We start from the raw sequence: 19,909 nt of genomic DNA on the forward strand, positions 1-19,909 counted from the left end.
AGAGTCGGCTATTTCGTCCCGAATTTTTTTTAATAAACCTCTTTGCTCCAGCTCAGTCGCATTACCGACCGCCATGTGAATTATTAAAAATAAAAATGTCAATGTCAAATTCCGCGCCATTATCGTGTCGCCAATACGAATTATATTTCGAGACTGAATACTAAAATTGTGGTCTACGAAAGTAAAATTAGTCATTATGTCCGAAAGCATTTTTTCCCATTCTATTCCGCTGATGAGATTGAAAAATGACGCAAATCGCTTTTTGACGACTTCATGTTCCCAATTAGTTTTCACCCGATAACTTTAAACTCTCTCACAGTAGTGACACATTCCTGAACTGTCATTAATTATTCATAAATAAAACACACTTTTACTAGCTTTTGCTAACGCGACGCTCGAAACTTTGTAAGGGTAATGAAAGAAATATATCTTGGAGTTTACATGTGTTAATAAAATGAAATATAGTCGAAAATATATTTCCGCTTTCGTCTGTGTCTTAATAAATCTAATTTTTCCCCAGTACCAAAACAGGATATCCAAGTAAGAGGCATTCAATAAAGCCAACTGATGGTCATACATACTTTGAATAATTGTTAAAAATATTTGTTATTTAATCTACAGGTATACATCAATATAAATACATATTTTGTAATTTATATTTAACTAAAATAATAACGATTTATCATTTATTCATATCATTCAAACATATATAATAATAATTAGAAAGTTTTCTTCATGCCTTACGAAATGACCAAGCGACAAAACGGAAATCCTGCTTTTTGAGTTACGGCTAAGGGAAAATTCTTCAAAATATTTTTTTAGTTTTAGATGTCAACAAAAACAAGGATCCATAAAAACTCTTTAATAAATCATCGAAAGACAAACAATTATAACAATAGAGAACAATGGCGGACTGTCAAAACTTCCCGCGCTTTTCCGCGGCGCAAAGAGAGCGACATCCAGTTGATTTGAATTCCAACCGATTAACTGCTCGTCGCGATTTTGAACCCGTAGCCATAGTTCGAGTGGACGGAAATATCTGAAACAGAAGATTGCTTTGTGAATAATTTTAAAGAATAGAAAAGAGGAGAAAGCGCCTAATGGTGAATCAACTAACGGGGTTGAAGTTTGACAAATGTGTTGGAAAACTAATTATTATTATACAACTAGACAATTTATCGAATTAATTATTATAACTTGGTCAATCTTTGAAAGTTACCCATAGATAAATTCTGTATTTAAAACCATTCTGGCGCGATCAACTTTATGTGATGTTCAGGCCAAGTTCCTCAAAATTTATCCACTTTACTTTAATTATATGAGTGTTCAATGCGAACATAGACAGAAAAGTCTGTTGGTGCAGTCGGACTTTAGAGTGAGAATGAGAGTCACACACTCGATAATTTAAGAATATTGCGATTAAATAATTTTTAGCTTACTTGACAAGTGCTTCAGGTGATATCCGGTTAGTTCTTCCCCGTGTCACACTTCGAATGATCTCTGACGCTGACTTGGAGGAGCCTGGCTGCATTATTTCACTAAGAAGAGAACATGTAAACAGATATTATTTATAAAGACTAGCTGACCCGGCAAACGTTGTTTTGCCATGTACCTATATTATTTCTAGGAAACATTTTTTTAGTTCAATAAAAATAACTATCTACTATAATAAATAATAGAGGTTGATCGTAGAGGGGTGAAAATTAGGCGTTGTATGTATTTTTGTATGTTGTATCATAAAAAATAAAAACAAAAAATGTTATCTAAAAAATAAAAAATAAAATTTAGGGGTGCCTCCACAAATTTAGAGGGTTGAAAGATAGATAGTAGCCGATTCTCAGACTTACTGAATATGTATAAAAAAATTCATAAGAATCGTCGAGCCGTTTCGGAGGAGTATGGGAACGAACATTGTGACACGAGAATTTTATATATTAGATACAGAAGACATATTCGTGCATGTATGCAAACTGAATTTTCACATAGCATTTAAAAAGCCTTTAATTATTTTAAATAAAAATTATTTTAAATTTACTGCTACTCTATAAATGGCTCCATTTTATGTTGAGCTTGACTAGCAATAGAAAATGGAATACCTTAACAGCCTTCCAGCATCTCTACTCCTGTATATATCACACTCATGCAGGTGTCCTAGATGTCCGGAGACAAGGCACAGCTGTTCAAAAATCTGGAACTCGAGTATCGTCGCCAGAAAGTACTTAATGTATTCCTGCAGTACGGTTATCAATTAAAAATTAGTCTCCGAGCAGAGTTTTATTAAAAATACTCATTATGCATAATTTTTGTAATACTTGTTTTTTTTTAAATACCTATATAAAATTTTAATAAGCACAACCACAGACCTAGCTTTAAATTTGCCCTATATATCTATAGGCCGTTCAATTAACTGCCTAGCCTTTTAACTAAACAGCGCTGTTTAACTAGCGGCCTGAAAGATAATCGGCCGTAGCGTTTGTAACAACATTTATTGAACTGGTTGGCTAATGCTCAGGCCATTTGTACGATAGAGGGATCATTTGGTAGAAATAAAAGAGATGAAACATGTAACATAAAAAATAAATAAAAAACATTTTTATGTTATGTAAATTGCTTGAGTCAGTCACAGGTAAATTCACACTATTAATTGTCACTACACACTTCCATTGTACTTGTTGTTATTCATAAAAATTTGGAAAACACCATCGAAGTTGTGGTTTGCCGACGCCATCTTGACAGTTTGAAGGGTTTCGTTTCGAATTTGATAGTGGCAGAAACCAAATTTAAATTAAGTCATTTAACAGCCTAGCTGTTTAATCAACTGGCTGAATATCCTTCAGGCCGCTAGTTAAACAACGCTGTTTAGTTCAGAGGCTAACCTGTTAATTGAACGGCTTATTAAGCTAGTTGGCTGCGACATTTATATTTTATATAGTTATTTCGTACACTTATAAATGAAACTAGCTCGACACTACGGGGCTAGTGCGTAGACTCAAAAGGACTAAGCCTTTTAAGCTAGTGTAGTTCTAGCAACTTAACAAATAAATCTCAGTGCTTAATTTACACTGAAGTGCTAAGTTTATATAAATCTTATTCAAAGTTTAGATATTCTTAAAATGTTAATCTCACTTGATCTGAAATAATGTGGTATTTGGATCCGGGATCAAAATCTGCTTCTGTCCTTGTAATAGGCGGTGTAACTCCCTAAACAATTATAATTAAGTTATATTTTTTGTAATGTTAAATCAATTATATCAAATTATATATTTCGGAGAATGGGACACTTTTTAAATTTGATTATCGGCTCCAAAATCATCCCTGGAGATGCATTGTCGAACCTCGCGCTGAGTGAAGTGAATTCTATTATTTAGGCACAGTAGGTTATACCGACAGCGATCCTGTATGCATCAAACCGTGAGGTATTGTCAATCCCAATCAAATTCATTTAGCGCAAGTGGAAAAGTGATTTTGTTTCAAGCCCCGGATCTGAATAGTGACTTTTTGTTCAACGCGATCCCAACGTTACAGCATCAGGAAGAAATTAGAGACACTGCAACCCCTTAGAGCCTCCCAGTAGTACACGTAAAAGCTAAATTAGAATTTTAACAAGGAAATTGTAGGTACATCGTTTAGTTACCGGTTAAATTGACCAAAATCAAAGGTCCCGGCTGAATTCTATTGTATTAGGTACTTAATAACAACGTCATCGGTTGTTACGACTATCGGTTTTTACGACCAAATATGAGTAGTCCCTTCGATGTCGTTAATACAGATTTTGACGGTATATACAGGGTGGTCAAAAAGTAGTGGATCAAACGCAAATAGGGGATAGATGAGGTCATCAGCTGCAAAAAAATTGTTCTACGGGAGGTCTGTTTGTTTACTTCGGACCACACTGTGAAAAAAAAATACTCTACCAAAAAGTGACCCTGTATTACAAGTTTTGGCGCATGTAATAGGGATTCTGAAAAGATATTACACAAGGCCATGAGCCACTCTAATATCTTTCTAGGGTGAATTACAAACAAGTTTTTGGCCACCTGTATATATCTCTTTTATAATATTGATAAGAACCTATTGGATCCCGTAGGGGAAAGGATGATTTAAAAAATACTAACTTGATATCTAAGTTTCATCTGCCACCATCTTGTGTTCATGTTTTCGACGCCACTTTCAAATACCGACCAGCGCCACTAAATTGTCAAAATGCTTTATTTATTAAAAAAAAATTTTTAATTAAGTTTTGATAGTTTCAGCAATTTTCGATCTATAGGTGTTGTGAAAATATAATTAAAGAATAATTTACAATTTATTGGCATTAAATTCTAGAATTACAATATTTCAATTGATAAAATATATATTTATTTATTTATTTAGTTATCAAGCCCACAACATCACACACAGTCCTAAGTCCACCAACTATTTCACAAAATCCCACATCTAAAATGTGTGACAATTAATGCAAGCATAAGTTTCTCAGTAAAAAAATCAAATAGAAATTAAAAAAAAAAACACATCTAAAACACACACGACAATGCAAGCACACATTAAAATAAAATCAATTTTTTAACATAAACATAAAATGAGAATTCAATTTGTATCGTTATATTGAATTGTATTTAAAGAATTTTAATAATGTTTCGAATGTAATATAAATTGCTTTAAATGGAAAGTTTTCTTATTTTTTAAATTAACTATATCTGTATTATTTATATGCACCCAATTAAGACATTATTATCACATCATCCCCAACTTACCTGATCCACCATAAACGCGAAAGGTAAATAAGCCACCTTCTCCAAAGCCATGGACATGAGGAAGTTCATCGTCACTTCGTAGGGGTCATGAGACCTGGCGGTTAAACACACACATATATATATATATATATATACCTACACACAAACACAAACACAAAGTGTGTCTGTGTGAAATGGCTAAACCTAAGTGATGAACGCTTACTAAGAATGCTCAAAGTAAACTTACAAACAAATATGACCTGACCAAAGATGAAGGAAAATGTGAGGGACAAAGACAATTAGTACCAACTTAATAAAAAATAAATAATATTATGACTCCTCATACCAATTTGTACCAGAGAAGTAGTTTTTTATTTAATTCTGTGATTTCTTATAATTTTAAGGCTTTTGTACTGAAATTGAACTAGACATATTATAACTTTAAACAAAATATAACAGGAGCCCTCACAAAAACTAAATTAGTTCTTCGTCTCTTTCTATCAAATGGTATTTAATATATGGTGAATAAAGACAGAAACACGTAAAGCTGTTCAATTTACAAATTTGTTTGTTATAAATAAGGGAATTAGTTTTTATTTCTTACTTATTCTGGTAAAGTCCCACTCTTTGTAAATGTGGCAAGTTATACACTGATAATGTCGCCGCGTTCGCTACCGCCTCGTGGAAAGCTGTAAACGATAGAAAATATTTTTAAATTTTGTTAAGTAGTGATAGCTAGTAGAATTGAGTTTATTATATTCTAAAGAAAAACGTTAACTAACGTTAAGGCCATCTCAAGCTTGTACAACGCATTGGTTCGCAGTATATTAGACTACCCGTCTGTTTAGGCTCCGATTGAAACTAAATACTGGCTTATGTTGAAGCGCATACAGGATAAGTTTACACGTTTTCTATATTACATATACTGTATATACTGTATGGTAACTATCCCTTAATGTACCCAACGTTATTTGTCTTGGCACGGAGCCTTTGCACATTACCTTCATAGGTTTAAAATTAGGACAAGCCCAACATGTGCCTGTAGTAATGAAGATCAAACAGTTGAACATGTGCTCCTACATTGCCCTATATTCGCATCGTCCAGGCACGACCTGGAGCAACAAATGCAGATGACAGTAGACCGTAACGGCCTACAGGACATGTTAGTAAATCACAGTTCGTGCCTGGAACGGTTCTGCGAAAAAATTGTTAAATATATTAAGGCGGTAAACAAACTGAAAGAACGGGTCTCGCGACGAATTACGCACCGGCTCGCCCATAAATATTGTAAACAAAAATATTACCGATGAAGCCGTATTTCGCGAGACGTGTGATGTGAAGTTTAGAGATAGAAAAAGTCCCTGGACACAATGGCAGGGGAGTAGAAAAGGTATTATTTATAAAAAAATGTTATTTGTCTTAGGGATGGTGAGGAACAATAAATTAGACACAAGACGGGCAATTGGCCTTACAGTATTGCGAGGGGTGGTATAAATCATTATATTACTTAGTTTAGATTTTTCTTAATTAGATACCTGAGATTATTAATTATCTATTATGTGTGAACTGATGTTTCGTTTAATTTGTTTGTTAGTCTCTGGAAAAGACGCTAGTTTTGGCCTGTCATTTAGATGTGTATGTCTTGAAATGCACATTTCAGCAAAACATTTGAGTTTCATTCATGTAAAATATTTTCTTTTGTATTTGTAATTATTGAATATGTACTGTAGCGACTCTTTAGGGACCAAGGTTAGTTATTTTTAACCTGTGTAGGCAATAAAAAAAAATCTTACAGAAGCATTTGACGCACATATATAATATATTATATATAGGATTATACAGATATACGCTTACCCGGATTTGCGCCGTCTCTGAATAGATGTGGTTGGTCAGCGTATTGTAGATAATATTGTATGTGCGCCATTTCGTGATGTGTAGATATGAGATCCTGCATTGTCACTTCTGTGCATTGCTTTATCCTGTTGAAATAAAAAAATATAAAATAAAAGATTTCTAAAAGCAAGTAGGTGATCAGCCTCTTGTGCCTGACATTGTGATGCTCTTTCTGTTCAAATATAATGTGTTTTTTTTATTCAAACATTATTTACCTATAGTCAATCCGATTACAAAAGTCCCAAGCGCTAGCAGTGCACTGGACGCTCCTCTGCGAAGGTCGGACCAGCATGGAACTGCGCCAGAATTCCGGAGGCACTGGCTTCATGCCCATAGAGGTATAGAACTCTTCGGACATTTGGAATATTCTGAGAAAAGTTTTTAAATAAAAATTTAGTTCCTAATTGCTTCGAAAACTTACGACTCTCTATCTAAATCATCTCTTTTTGTCAAATTGTGTTTACGCTGTGATAAAAAGAGATACATATATGTAATTAGACTGATTTATTTTTTAAGGCGGGTAAATTTTAGGGTCGATCATAGACTAAGCAAAGAGAACCACAGATTATGAAATTGTTAATAGAGTTCTTTTTCTTTTTTTCTGAGCGTAATTGAGAGTAAAATGGTTGTATAAAAGTTACTAAAACACAAATGTGGTTTTAATAGTCACCCGAGTGTGTTAACCTAGTTCTGTACAGTTTCGTATAGTTTATTATTTTGTACATAACTAGTTGTTAAAATGATTAGAGTCTGGCTAATGAAAGAAGATAATTGAATTATTTGAAAACTTTCGGATGGCAACACAGAATGTCATTGAAATTCTTAGGTTAGTATGATTTATTGTCTTGATACTTCATGCAATTACTCATTTTTATTTCTATTATATATTTTTTCCGAATAGTTAACAGGTATAATAGCCTAAACTTTGTTTCGTTTGATAGAATATTTCGTTTCTTTCGCATTTGATTTCGATTTGATTATTCCGAATAAAGTTGTGTTTTATAATAAATATAGTGTTATTATTATTTTATTAACCAGACTCTAATACACTTGTTATTACAATACCGTGTAATGTTTTAATTTGATGCTATTTAAATAAATTATGTTTGTATGTATGTATTAATGTTATTTAATTAAATAAGTTATAGTTTAGTTTAAAGGTTTAAGATTAATTATTACATAAACCCAAATAATTGAAATATTCATCTCTAAAAAATATAAATGCACAAAAAAATTATTACAGAAATAATTTGTTTTTTTCCAAAGACTTATAGAGTATAGCCCTTCTCCTATTGGCTCCATCACTCTCTATCATGAGAATTTTACTCCCAATCTTCCTCACCAACTTCTTTAACCTCGTCAGCCCACCGTGCTAGAGGTGCGACCTCTCTTTCTTATCCCTGGAGGCCTATTCCACCTGGTTACCCTCTTTGTTGTATAATATTTATATATTACTAGCCGACACGGCAAACGTTTGTTTTGCCATGTATATTAGTTCTAGGACACATATTTTTAGTTCAATAAAAACAACTATCTACAATAATAAAAAAGAGGGGTTGATCGTAGAGGGGTGAAATTTAGGGGTTGTATGTATTTTTGTATGCTGTATTTTTTTTTTAATTCAGGATTAAGACAGATAACCCTTAACGTATATGATTAAAGGTACCTAAGTGGTGTGAATCCCTGTCGTAGCATTTCCGAGGTGACATCAATATTTGAGGCCTGAGGAAAAGGCATCACCAAGTCCATTATCGACTTCCAGTTCTGAGCCCACATGTTACCTGTAAAATTAAATTGAGAATTTTGCAAAACTTCACTTGAAATACTTCCTTACCCTATCAAACTCAAACTCAAAATAACTTTATTCATATAGGTAACCAAGTGCATTTATGATTATCAACAGAAAAAATGTTAAATTGATTCTAAATTTACATAAATGTACTCGCGAACTCGTAGTAAACTACCAGTTCGCAAGTCAAGGGCGTAGAGCGGGAAAGAAGAATTGGTAATTGAAACTCTTCGCCACTCTTTTTAATCGCCAAGATTTGAGTCCATCCCGTGATGCACCCGCGCGCCATACGCGCCAAAATAATCCGTCTGACGTCAGGGTGACTGATGGTTACGTTAGGCGACATCGACCTCTAGCGAAAACTAACCTCTCGAAAAGGGCACACATGACACAATGTATGGAGGTAATGAACTGCATATATTAACATACGTTTTTAATTGTCCGTTGAACTGACCAAAGGTTTTCCTCATGTCAGTTCCTATACTGTTTTTTTTTTTTAATATGTTTGGACAATTCACACCAATTGACCTAGTCCCATGCTAAGCTGGTGAAGCTTGTGTAATGGGTACTAGGCAACGGATATACATACATATTATAGATATATAGACATATAAATACATATTTAAACACCCAAGACCTAAGCACAACACCAAATACTCATCACATCGATGTTTGTCTCAGCCGGGGATCGAACCCGGGACCCATGGATTCGCAGTCAGGGGTACTAACCACTAGACCAATGAGCCGTCATACACTGTAAGAAATAGGTAGTCTTTTTGTAAATATTTTAATCTATTAGTATGTTGTGTTGTTTTTTATCTTATATTTTAAACATATAAATAACAAAATAATAAAAAAGCTTTATAGCGTTGTGTATTTAAAATATACCCAATAAATGAGCCGGTATCGGCCCATCACTGCGAACACTGTTCTCGCCGTATCTTTGCACCAGCTTCCGTCTGACATAAGTGAAGAGTTGCTTGTAAAGCGGGGCCACCTGGTTGTAGACCTCTTCTACACTCTCTCGGAAAGAGGGATCGTCGTAGGCCGATCTCATTTGGTCACCTGCGTCTTTGTAACCTGGAATAGAAAATTTTCACGAAACAAATAGGTGTCCGATTAATCAAGGATTCAGATCTCCTGCAGAAATTTGCATTCTCCGTAAATTTGGAAGGTCAGGAATTTCATTGAATATAAGTAAGGTGAAAAAAAAGTTGTTTGTCAAATTAAACACTTAAAAAAGCTATCTATTTTCATCCAAAAAGGGTCATCAATTTCGTTTCAAATAAATTTTCACGTTAGATAAAAAATGCTATATAGCTAGTAAAATATAGATATTTTTATAAAAACTTTAATCAAGAGAACTTTAAAAAACATCCTGATCAGACGGTAGAACGCAGAAAAATATTATATATATATATATATATTTATATATATATATATATATATAAATATAATCACGTCTCCACGTCCGAACTTCCCAATATCTGAATTATATACTGCAAAATAGTATTTTTTACCAGAGCTAATAGCTGCCTGATTCGCCAGTTGCACATATCTCATGAAGCGATTCTTTAATTTTGGTCCAGTTTTATCCCGGAAACTCTTCCAGACGTAGAGCAACTCGCTCTCTATCCTGGAGTGGGCAAGAATCCTGGATATTTCCGGATCCAGTTGCATATCACAGTAGTTTGGGAACTCTGTCACCTCCTGAAAAATATCTTGCCCTCAAATTTTTCTTTTAATTCTTATATAGAGATTGATCAGTCTAGACACACGCCATTGATTTTCAGGTGTTGCTGGTTCGCTTCACGGCTTGAGAAAGTGTAAATTGCGTCCATATATAGAATTATTGTTTAGAAATTTAAATTTCTCAGATTATTTGATGAGAGTTTGTGAATAGCCTGAACTCTCTATAATCTGCGAGTCCATCGGTTCTTCACTTCGGCAGAACAATAGATCGCGCGGCCGCCCACATACTAGGTGAACTGACGACATCGTCAAGGAGGTTTTTCCCCGGTGGATATAGAGAGCCAGTGCAGGGCTACTGGAGGAAAATGGATGCTTACGTCCAGAAATGGACCAAATAAAGAGGGTGATGATGATGATCTATAATCTATGAATCGTCTATCTACGAACTATAGATTCCTAGTCAAGTCTAACTTAACTTATCTCTCGTATGACAAAAACTTATCTGCGGGGGACAATTTTGAATCTGATACCAGAATCAGCCGAAGTTTTTTGTTGACGCGTTATGAATAAAGTCACAACACACAATATAATGATTTTATATAATACTAGCTGGCCTGGCGAACATCGTACCGCCTAACAGTCGATTCTTTATTTTTTTTTTTAAATACCTATTCTGCTATTCGGGACACCGGTCTAGCTAGTAAGATAAAAAAAAAGAAAGTTGATAATACAACAAATACATTAACTCAAAAAATAAAAATTTACCTTCCCGGAACCCCTCCAATAACACTTGAACTTTATGATATGATGATAAAATTGCCTTTAAATATTATTACGAATATTTTGTATGGGAATATAGAAAAGTGTTGTTTTTAGACTTTTTCACTCAATTTTCACTCAAACCATCCTCGTCCTTCTAAGAATATTATAAAAAAAGAATCAGACAAATCGGTCTAGCCGTTTTCATGTTATGTCGTGACAACGGAAAACGGGCTTCATTTTTATATATATAGATATATTACAATATATAAGAATTGCTATAAGAAGGATTTTACCTGGTTCAATCGGTAATGCTGAAATGGCTCATTACTAAGATGGTACTGGTGTTGATTTATCTCCGGCACTTCCGTGGGAGGCAGCCTCGGGATATGAGGGTCATATGGTTTCTGACCAAAGGGACAGATTTTTGCCGAGTTGTATATCTCTTTCATCTCATTTATTAGGGTTTGTATCTGAAAGAGATAGATATACATTTAAGTGATACATAACATACATATATTAAAGAATCTAATTAAGATATTTTTGACAAGCAAGAAAGCTGGAACGGCCGCAGAGCAGGCGCAAAATAATACTATAACGGCTCAAATATCTTTCCTCCAACTTCGATTTTGTTCCCTTTGGACTCTTGGACCGTGGGGTTCAAATGCACAGGCGCTCATTATGACCCCCACGGTCATGATTTAAGTTGGCGTCTGGTAAATAGTACCGGTGACCCCAGAGCTAGCGATTACCTCGCTCAACGAAGTATCGCCACAGGGACCAAAGTTTTTAAATTTGTTTTAATTTTCTATTTATTAAGTTCTAATTAAGATGTATTTATACATCTTAAATTTGCTTTATCAATAAATGTTAAAAGTAAATTAATTAAGGATAAAACAAATATAAAATGAATCTGCTAAGCACATGGCGTGTTTTGTAGGTACATATGTTTAAGTTTTTCCGACTCTGTTAAAATATAATCTATTATATCAATCAATCATCGCACACAAAAAGCTTGTACGTAATAAAATAAACTGCAAATCAATCTTACCTATTTATTGATTACATAGAAAAACCAAAAACGCCTCACCTCGGAAAACTGTTCATCAGGCAAGGCAGATCGACTGCCCTGCAGGATTTTCACCAGCTGCCGCCTGCTCTGAGGATCTGACACCCTGGAGGCATCATACGCAGCTGCCTTCCTCCACGAGAGCCTCTCAAACTTGGAGTTGATTCCCAACTCCTCAAGCATTTTGCGGCGATTATATTCTGTTATGTTGGTAACGAATTTCCATTGTGCTATTGTTACTCTGAAAATTTAGTTGAAATGTTGACGTAATATCTACACTAATATTATAAAGAGGAAAGATTTGATTTCTTGTTTGTTTGAAATGAATAGGTTCCGAAACTACTGGACCGATTTCAAAAATTCTTTCACCGTTGGCAAGCTACACTATTCCTGAGTGACATAGGCTATGCTTCATTTTCCAAAAAATTAGGGATGCTTACTAAAACTTGAATAATCTAACCCAAGGTGTAAAAAAATAAACAAAAAACTTCCTTCAATCGCGTGCGCTGCGAAAACTATTAATGATAAAACAAAATAATGTATTACAATTTTTCAGGACACATCACTATCTATAAAAAATGTAGCATGTCCCTATCTTTTATAGTTATGTCACAATAAGCGCCCTTTTATTATTATTTTTTAATTAAAATACCACCGCCAGAAAAGGCTCTTTATTCGTACCTAGGTATTGATCCTTATCAAAATAAATACCAACGTTTCACATAAGCTACAATTTAATGACATAACCACCAAATAAGCATGGTGGATTGGTGTTCTCCTATCGTTTCTCTTGAATAGTTTACTACTATGTAATATAACAAAAATCTTAGCCACAGCAACGTTTGGCCGAGTCTACTAGTACATTATACAGTAACAAATTACATTAAGCTACATACAAATTAACGTGTATCAGTCACAGAAGAATCCTTTTGATGATGCCCATAAAATGATGTAGTGTCTGGAGAAGAGAAACAAGAGAAATCTTACCTGTAACACATGCCTGACGCTTCCCGATCGTACTCTCTCAGGAATTGCATCGCTTCAGCCGCATTTGTGTTAGTGCCCTATGAAAACAATAGTATATATGGGTATGTGAATTGAAAATTGAACATAAAGCCAATTTCGTGTGAACATTGTGTATTTTATAATAGTTTCTTTGTTTGATCTCTACTCTAAGGTATTAAGGGAGAGTCAATGTTATTATGTGGTCACCGTGACCACGCACGCTGTAAAGCACGCGAAACGTCGGATAAATTTAAAATTATGTTAAATAGTTGTAAATTTATAATAATACATAACTTCAATCCGGTCAAAACAGTGTTTTAATGTTATTATTTTGTTTATTATGGAATATAAGATACAGGTATCACTTATTCCACGTCATTAAATTTGTATCGGTAGACATCCCTACTTATCGGCAAAGAAGACAGAGGGTGTAGGCCGAGAGAAAAAGCCGGCGTAAGAAACCCTATTCTATTAAAATAGCAAAACATCATACAAAATGACTATGTCAAACAACACTTATTTTCAAACAAATATCGCAAAGTGAAGTCAATGTTTTTTTTAAGGGGTGGTTCGATCTTAAAAAAATATTTAAGGTTTTGATGGTTTCATTTTAAGAAGGTTATATAATACGAATATTAACGCAGATTATCTTCACTGTCTTCCATGAATATAGCGCACCGAAAAATTGGTTTTATCCTACACCAGGTAGGCTTTTCAGCGGCCTAGGTAACGTGCAACAATTTTTTTTATTCTTCTCTAACATACCTCTCTTTCCTTATTACCTTCCTTCTCACGTCTTTCACCTAAGTATCCTTCAACAACGGTAAAATTACAACAGACATTCAATGGACCCTTTCGATTAATGGTGGGTACTATTAGCCGAATGGGTCCATAAACCTCACCAGAGGAAAAGAACAAATTACAGAGGACTGATCAGACTGTCAACTTTCACTTAGAGAGAGGGTTTGGAGTTGTTCGGATAAATACCTGCTGCTGAGTTTCATCATCGGACGTCGAGGCAGAATACGTAATTCCCATATCACCTCGACGTCCGTCGTGGCAACGCACTCGCGAGCCTTCTGGCATTGAGAGTGTATCACTTAACATCAGGCGAGCCTGCTGCACGTTTGCGCTCTCTTCTATATTAGAAAAATTGTTAAGAGAGAACCGAATAGTCTAGAACTGGTAATGTTAGGACTGATAGCAGATGTCGGGGTCGCCTATCCGTTGGTCTGACCAAATAAAGATTATGGGTTTGAACATCCCAAAGCCCTGGGACAAGCCATTGATGGGGCAAGACAGGTACGATCTGCAGTAATCCCCACGCGTCTCTTTACGAAACCGTCTCATCACACTTAAGGGTACTAAGGTCGCCCAAATCACCGAAGCAAAACGTATCACGACATGAGACACTTTGTCACAGCGAATTAGATAAACATAATAAAATCCTTGAGAACTGTAATACCACTTAATGTGTGTGTGTCAGCGTATCTCCTACAGAACTGGGTTTCCTTCAAAAATTAAGTTTGCAAGGTTTTGTGTACACAATAGAATCGTTATGATACTGAAATTTAGGGCAAAATTCAAAGTTGAGACTTAAAACCATGACTCCTGAACGTCTGAATCCAATACGTTATTGACATTTGGGAGTCATACTTAAGTAGTTGTAAAAAGTAAATAAATCCATAGCCTAACCTTTTTTAGGCCTGGGCCTCAGATTACTGTATCGGTTTTATGAACATTTGTCAACTAATAGGCATGTGGGTGATTAACCTCATGTGCCTGATATACGTCGTCGACTTTATGGGTCTAAGACAAGCCGGTTTCCTCACGATGTTTTCCTTTACCGTTCTAGCGAATGTTAAAGGCACACATAGAAAGTCCATTGATGCACAGCCGGGGATCGAACCTACGATCTCAGGGATGAGAAGCCACTAGGCCACGACTGCTCATGCTTAGGTAGTAGTATTCATATTTAATCAAATGTTTTTAAGTTTGGCTTCATTTTAATTGTTATGCAATTTTACAGATGTGGAAGATTCCATGGAGGGCAAGGTTCAAAAATCTATTGAATTTTGACATACGAAACAGTATAAAAGTAGTTTGCGCTAAGACCCTCTTAAAATTACCCTACCGTTTTTAAAAGCTGATCGCTTTATATAGCTGGTTGAAAACTAAAATATAAACATTTCTTCGTAAAAAATAATAATAAGTAATACAATTTAATGTTATAAATCTAACACAGAATATAATTTTTCATAGATAATTTACAGAGACAAAATTCGCACTTGTTTGTTGGATACCGTAACGATGTAATTAACTTTCATCGATAATTAAGTTGAGTTGGACGAAGCCGCGTTAGCTCAGTGGTTCTCAACGTGGTTGAGCGTTCGAATCCCGATAGTGGCAATTGAATTTATTGAACGCACCCGAAGAAATTGGCTCATCGGTTTGAACGAAAACTTAATTACCAAAAAAAGAAAAAGGTGAAGAAGTTTTATACTAGGAGTCGTAAAAGATAAAAAAAAATTAAAGATCATTTTATTGTATTAAAAAGCGGTTAATTGCTTACTATTTATTTAATGTTATTATAATAGGTACCCTGACGAGACAATTGTTATCCAGGCAAGACCTTTCTAGTAAAATATACTAGACTGTAGTTTCTAAAATTGTATAAGGAAAGATGAGATCTTTATAAAGATTTTCACATTATGATTTATTATATACTCACCATTCGATAATAATCACAGCACGCAAACCGTGTGTAGAAAGCAAATAATATTAACGCGCCTTTTTTGACCGCCATCTTGGAAGTCAATTGTCACTTGAATAAACACATAATATATTTAATTGTATTATTTATCACTGTCTTTATCATGCTCTTAATAAAAAAAAATGGTTTAATAAGGTTGTATCAAATTAAAAGCGTGTTTTTGTGAAATAAAATAAATTACATAAGAAATTTAAGTTTTAAGAAACACAGACACTTAAAAATTAATTTATTACGAATTAATAAAAGATTATATCCGCATAATACAACAAAATACGCTTTTAATCCGTAAAACTAATTTTATTTTTTTAGATATTTTTAATTTTACGTTATAGAAAACAGCCTAGCGTTACTCCTTGTCGTCAACTAATGTTTCCGCTGTATTGTTTTGGCCACGGTGAGTACACACGACACAGATTGAGGGGACCGCCATATCGCACATAATATCTATAGATATATCTTTTCAAATTTTTAAGAATAGAGGAATTTTTCCCAAACAACATTAACACAAAAGACGAAATGATGGCGCGTTATGAGATACGCGTGTCTGTAATGTAATAGATATGAAAATTGCTTTATTTTAACCCATCAATTGAATAACTCCATAGTGTAGTTAGTGAATATGTCCCTTGCCTGGAGACATCTCTAAGTGGCGAAAAGGCCACCCGTTGGACAACGTAATAAAGTGTATATAAATTATAAATAAATAAGGCTGTAATATACCCGAGGCAAAAGATACGTTCACGTAGAGAAAATACAAAGAGCACATTTCATACTCTCGTTTCCTTGGGAATCCGATGAAATAAAACATATTATGACACTTTCGCGTCAGGCGTTTATCCTCAGACAGATCTTTACGTCTAAATATCACGTATACCACACCCATCTTTTAAGACAAATGATCGCATGCCATAATATCATAGATTGTTATGCAGCTTTAGATAATAATTCATACATGTAAATGCGAAAGTGCGGCACGATAATCTTTCAAATTTACGTAAATATCAATGAAATTGAATGAATACTTTTGATAGGCTACCTATATATTTTAAACATCGACAATCATTAAATTTCATCCCTACTGTATATTGAAATCGTTACGGAGGTTTAGACCGTACTTTGATTACTTTAAGATTATTACCTATTTGTTTAATAGATTTACCTATTTAGCTTGTTTCTTTCTTATTGGAATCAAATTCATGAAATAACAATAAAGATAATTACATACCTAACTATAATATAGAAAACTCCATGTATATCGTTTTAAGAGATTAATAAATCGTATAATATTTCCAACAGATATGCCGCATAATTTTAAGCATGAATCGATAGTATGGTTAGTAGGACATTGTAACAAGACTTTTTTAAAAGACAGTACCTCGACAAATGATTCTATTATTATTATTATTTAATAAGTCACATTTTGTAGATTTAAAAGCTATTATTATGAATACAATGCGGCATTTCGTAGATATTATGCAACTTTCGTAGCAAACTGTAGTTAAAACAAGTGATATACATAAGCCAAACAACATAATTACTCATAGCAGTACTTTCAAGTGACAAAGGGAAATTTAAGAAGTCACGCTCTGAATAGCTATTGTTTAAGGTTTCATACTACTGTTGTACTTTAATCACTTTTATTAAATGTAAACTAATACCTGACACTGAGGTTGATACTAATTGACCACCAAAAATGCGTCTTCAACTTTAAAATCCATAATATCCCATAATTCCCTGCGCCGTATAGCGCCATTTCACTTCAGCCTCTGGCCTTCCATTGCAGCAACTCTTTAAACCATTTTGTCTATACAGCTGTATCTAAGCTGGCCTTATCTCCGGCCGTATATAGTTTGATACTTTGCCAAACTTATAGTAGTGTGTAAATTATAGATGGTTCAAATCATGAATTCAACTGATTTTCATGAATTTGTAGAGATCAAGGACATTACCTCTTTTATATTTTTCTACACAACATAAAACCTTTTTTATGTAGGTATAGGTAGTTAGACTGAATAAAAGTACTTTGGTTTAAAAATATTTACTATAGCTAAAATTATAAAATGTACATTTTTGCTACATAAAAGTATTTTTATATCAACTTATATATTCATCACAATAGTAATACATATTTATTGATGTTGTCTTCTAACAAAGGTTAAAATGTATCTCAAAGGTGGGTGTGAATTGTTTAGTTTATATGTTTTAAAACATTTATATTTTACAATATAGTATAACAATAAGTAAAGTCAAATATTTGTGCATAGTACAATTGAGTCACAAAACACAGATTTTCTATCAATATGATATGGACCTGAAATTGGCAGCTGTAAGTAATATACCTCATTACATCAATACACAGCAATGATGACAAACAAAATGCAAAACTTTTATTTTTTTACCCTACAGTACTTTCTCATTCTCACTGTTAAGCTGTGCATCATCCATTTCCATATTTTGATATGCTTTTTTGGATGTATCAATACCATGTCTTCTTTTCATATGTTTTTTGAAGTTAGATCCATTTGTGAAATCACGCTGACAGTACAAACACTTGTATGGCTTAGCTCCTGTGTGCTGTCGTATATGCAGGTTAAGTCGTGTTTTAAACCGGAATGTTTTATCACAATATTCACATACATATGGCATAAGATCTGTATGAATAATTGAGTGTGATTTTAGATGCCTCTTAACTCTAAAACTTTTACCACATTGTTCACACACAAACGGTTTCACTCCAGAATGACAGCTTATGTGAGACGTCAGGTTTCCTCTTGCTTTAAATGCTAGTGGACAGTATGGACATTTGTAAGGTTTTGTATCTTCATGTGTCATCATATGAGTGCCTAGAGTACCTTTAGTGAAAAACATTTTACCACAAATATGACATGAGAAATCCCTGGTACGTTCTTTATGTACTTGACGATGTTGTTGCAAATTACTCCGAGATTTGAATTCCTTATTACAATCTTTACACTTGAGATCAAACACAGGCTCTCCTTGAGTAGATGACAGTCTTTTATGACGCTGATTGTAGAGTAACTTGTGTTCTTGTAATTGCTCTGGAGAATCAAACTCTGAACCACAATTCCTACATTTTTTGACAAATATTCCAGCATGCACTTTAGTTTTGTGTATTTTTAAATCAGATGTTAAAGTAAACAAGCTGTTACAAAACTCACAACAATATCTAAGGAACTCTTTATGTGTTCGTACATGTTTTATAAAAGTCTTAAATGAATGAACAATTTTATTACAGTCAAGGCATTTGAAAACACAGCAGCGATTATGTATTTGTTGAGAGTGGAGTTGAAGTGAGGCTATATTTTCACACTGAGCATCACATTTTGCACATCTACACATCTGCTTATCCCAAGTTATTGTGTCAGGTAGGGGATCTATTGGTAGCTCTTTCTTTATAGAGCTATTAATATCTTTCTTACAGATACGCTTTTGTTTTTTCCTTCTTGATACAAGTAATGGCATGTCACTGTCGGAAGTATTCCCGCTATGAATACTAAAATCACGAACTACTGTAAAATCAGGATCACTGTCATCTTCGGATTTAACATATTCCGTGAATTCTTCGCGTTCGACTTTTATTTCTGTCTTAAGGTCTTGGAACTTCTCCCAACTCTGATCAACTGGTTTACCAATGGTATTACAAGTGTTTTCCACATTTTTTAAGTTAGATTCCTGTTTGTTTGTGTCTTGTTGTGATTGAAAAATACTGTGCAGTTTTTCCTGTGCAGAACGTGTATTATGTAGAAACGACCATGTTCTTTCCAACAGATCGAAACAAGAGAAGCATATTGTATTTGGAAGGGTGCTGGATGAAGATATATCAATGTTTATCCATAGTAATTTGGTGGCCACCTTTGAACTAATTGCAACATCTTCATCAGGCGATATTAACTGGGCTTTTGGAGTGGGCTCAGCGCAAAGTCGACAATAATAATCCTCTTCTTCACTCATATCTATTAATTTAATTTTGTAAGATCATTTTACAATTAATTCCGTATTTTTAAACAAATAACACCGATATTAAAATGATCTATTTTCAAGATTTACTTAAAATGTGGGTGACCATCTACAAGAAATATCAATTCTAATTTTCTAAATTGCAAACCTTTCGTACTACACAATATTAGCCCTTCAAAAAATTCAATTTGTATAACACGAAATCAGTTGTAACAATG

General features: G+C 34.1%; 2 protein-coding genes across 3 annotated transcripts; both read right to left on the bottom strand.

The window, feature by feature from the left end:
* Positions 1-847: 847 nt before the first annotated feature.
* LOC125055585 (angiotensin-converting enzyme-like) lies at positions 848-16,074 on the bottom strand. Of its 2 annotated transcripts, none has more exons than XM_047658040.1 (17): positions 16,039-16,074; positions 15,672-15,821; positions 12,923-12,999; positions 11,957-12,176; positions 11,163-11,339; positions 9,936-10,125; positions 9,304-9,495; positions 8,293-8,407; positions 6,842-6,994; positions 6,588-6,712; positions 5,338-5,422; positions 4,755-4,848; positions 4,116-4,190; positions 3,127-3,201; positions 2,097-2,230; positions 1,440-1,538; positions 848-1,039 (listed from the first exon to the last, which is right to left on the bottom strand). In XM_047658040.1, exons 2-17 carry the CDS (start codon positions 15,744-15,746, stop codon positions 862-864), a joined length of 2,064 nt encoding a protein of 687 aa, XP_047513996.1. In that variant the 5' UTR covers positions 15,747-15,821; positions 16,039-16,074; the 3' UTR covers positions 848-861. The 2 variants fall into 2 exon arrangements, with proteins under 2 accessions (XP_047513996.1, XP_047513997.1); XM_047658041.1 differs by having other exon boundaries at positions 15,672-15,764; positions 16,039-16,064.
* A 1,661-nt stretch (positions 16,075-17,735) lies between these two features.
* On the bottom strand, positions 17,736-19,813 carry LOC125055445 (zinc finger protein 846-like). The gene has a single exon (XM_047657910.1). The coding sequence runs from the start codon at positions 19,683-19,685 to the stop codon at positions 18,114-18,116; it is 1,572 nt and encodes a 523-aa protein (XP_047513866.1). The 5' UTR covers positions 19,686-19,813; the 3' UTR covers positions 17,736-18,113.
* Between the last annotated feature and the right edge of the window lie 96 nt (positions 19,814-19,909).

Source organism: Pieris napi, chromosome 13 (assembly GCF_905475465.1).
Source record: "Pieris napi chromosome 13, ilPieNapi1.2, whole genome shotgun sequence".
NCBI classification, from domain to species: domain Eukaryota; kingdom Metazoa; phylum Arthropoda; class Insecta; order Lepidoptera; family Pieridae; genus Pieris; species Pieris napi.

What these genes read in the sequence shown, in the direction of transcription:
- LOC125055445 (XM_047657910.1), bottom strand. Translation starts at nt 19,685, where the DNA reads ATGAGTGAAGAAGAGGATTATTATTGTCGACTTTGCGCTGAGCCCACT.
- LOC125055585 (XM_047658040.1), bottom strand. Translation starts at nt 15,746, where the DNA reads ATGGCGGTCAAAAAAGGCGCGTTAATATTATTTGCTTTCTACACACGG. An exon ending in AGCATTACCGATTGAACCAG is followed by an intron (nt 10,126 to 11,162) that starts GTAAAATCCTTC and finishes GATATTTTTCAG; the next exon opens with GAGGTGACAGAGTTCCCAAA. An exon ending in CAGGGATTCACACCACTTAG is followed by an intron (nt 6,995 to 8,292) that starts GTACCTTTAATC and finishes AACTTTTCTCAG; the next exon opens with AATATTCCAAATGTCCGAAG.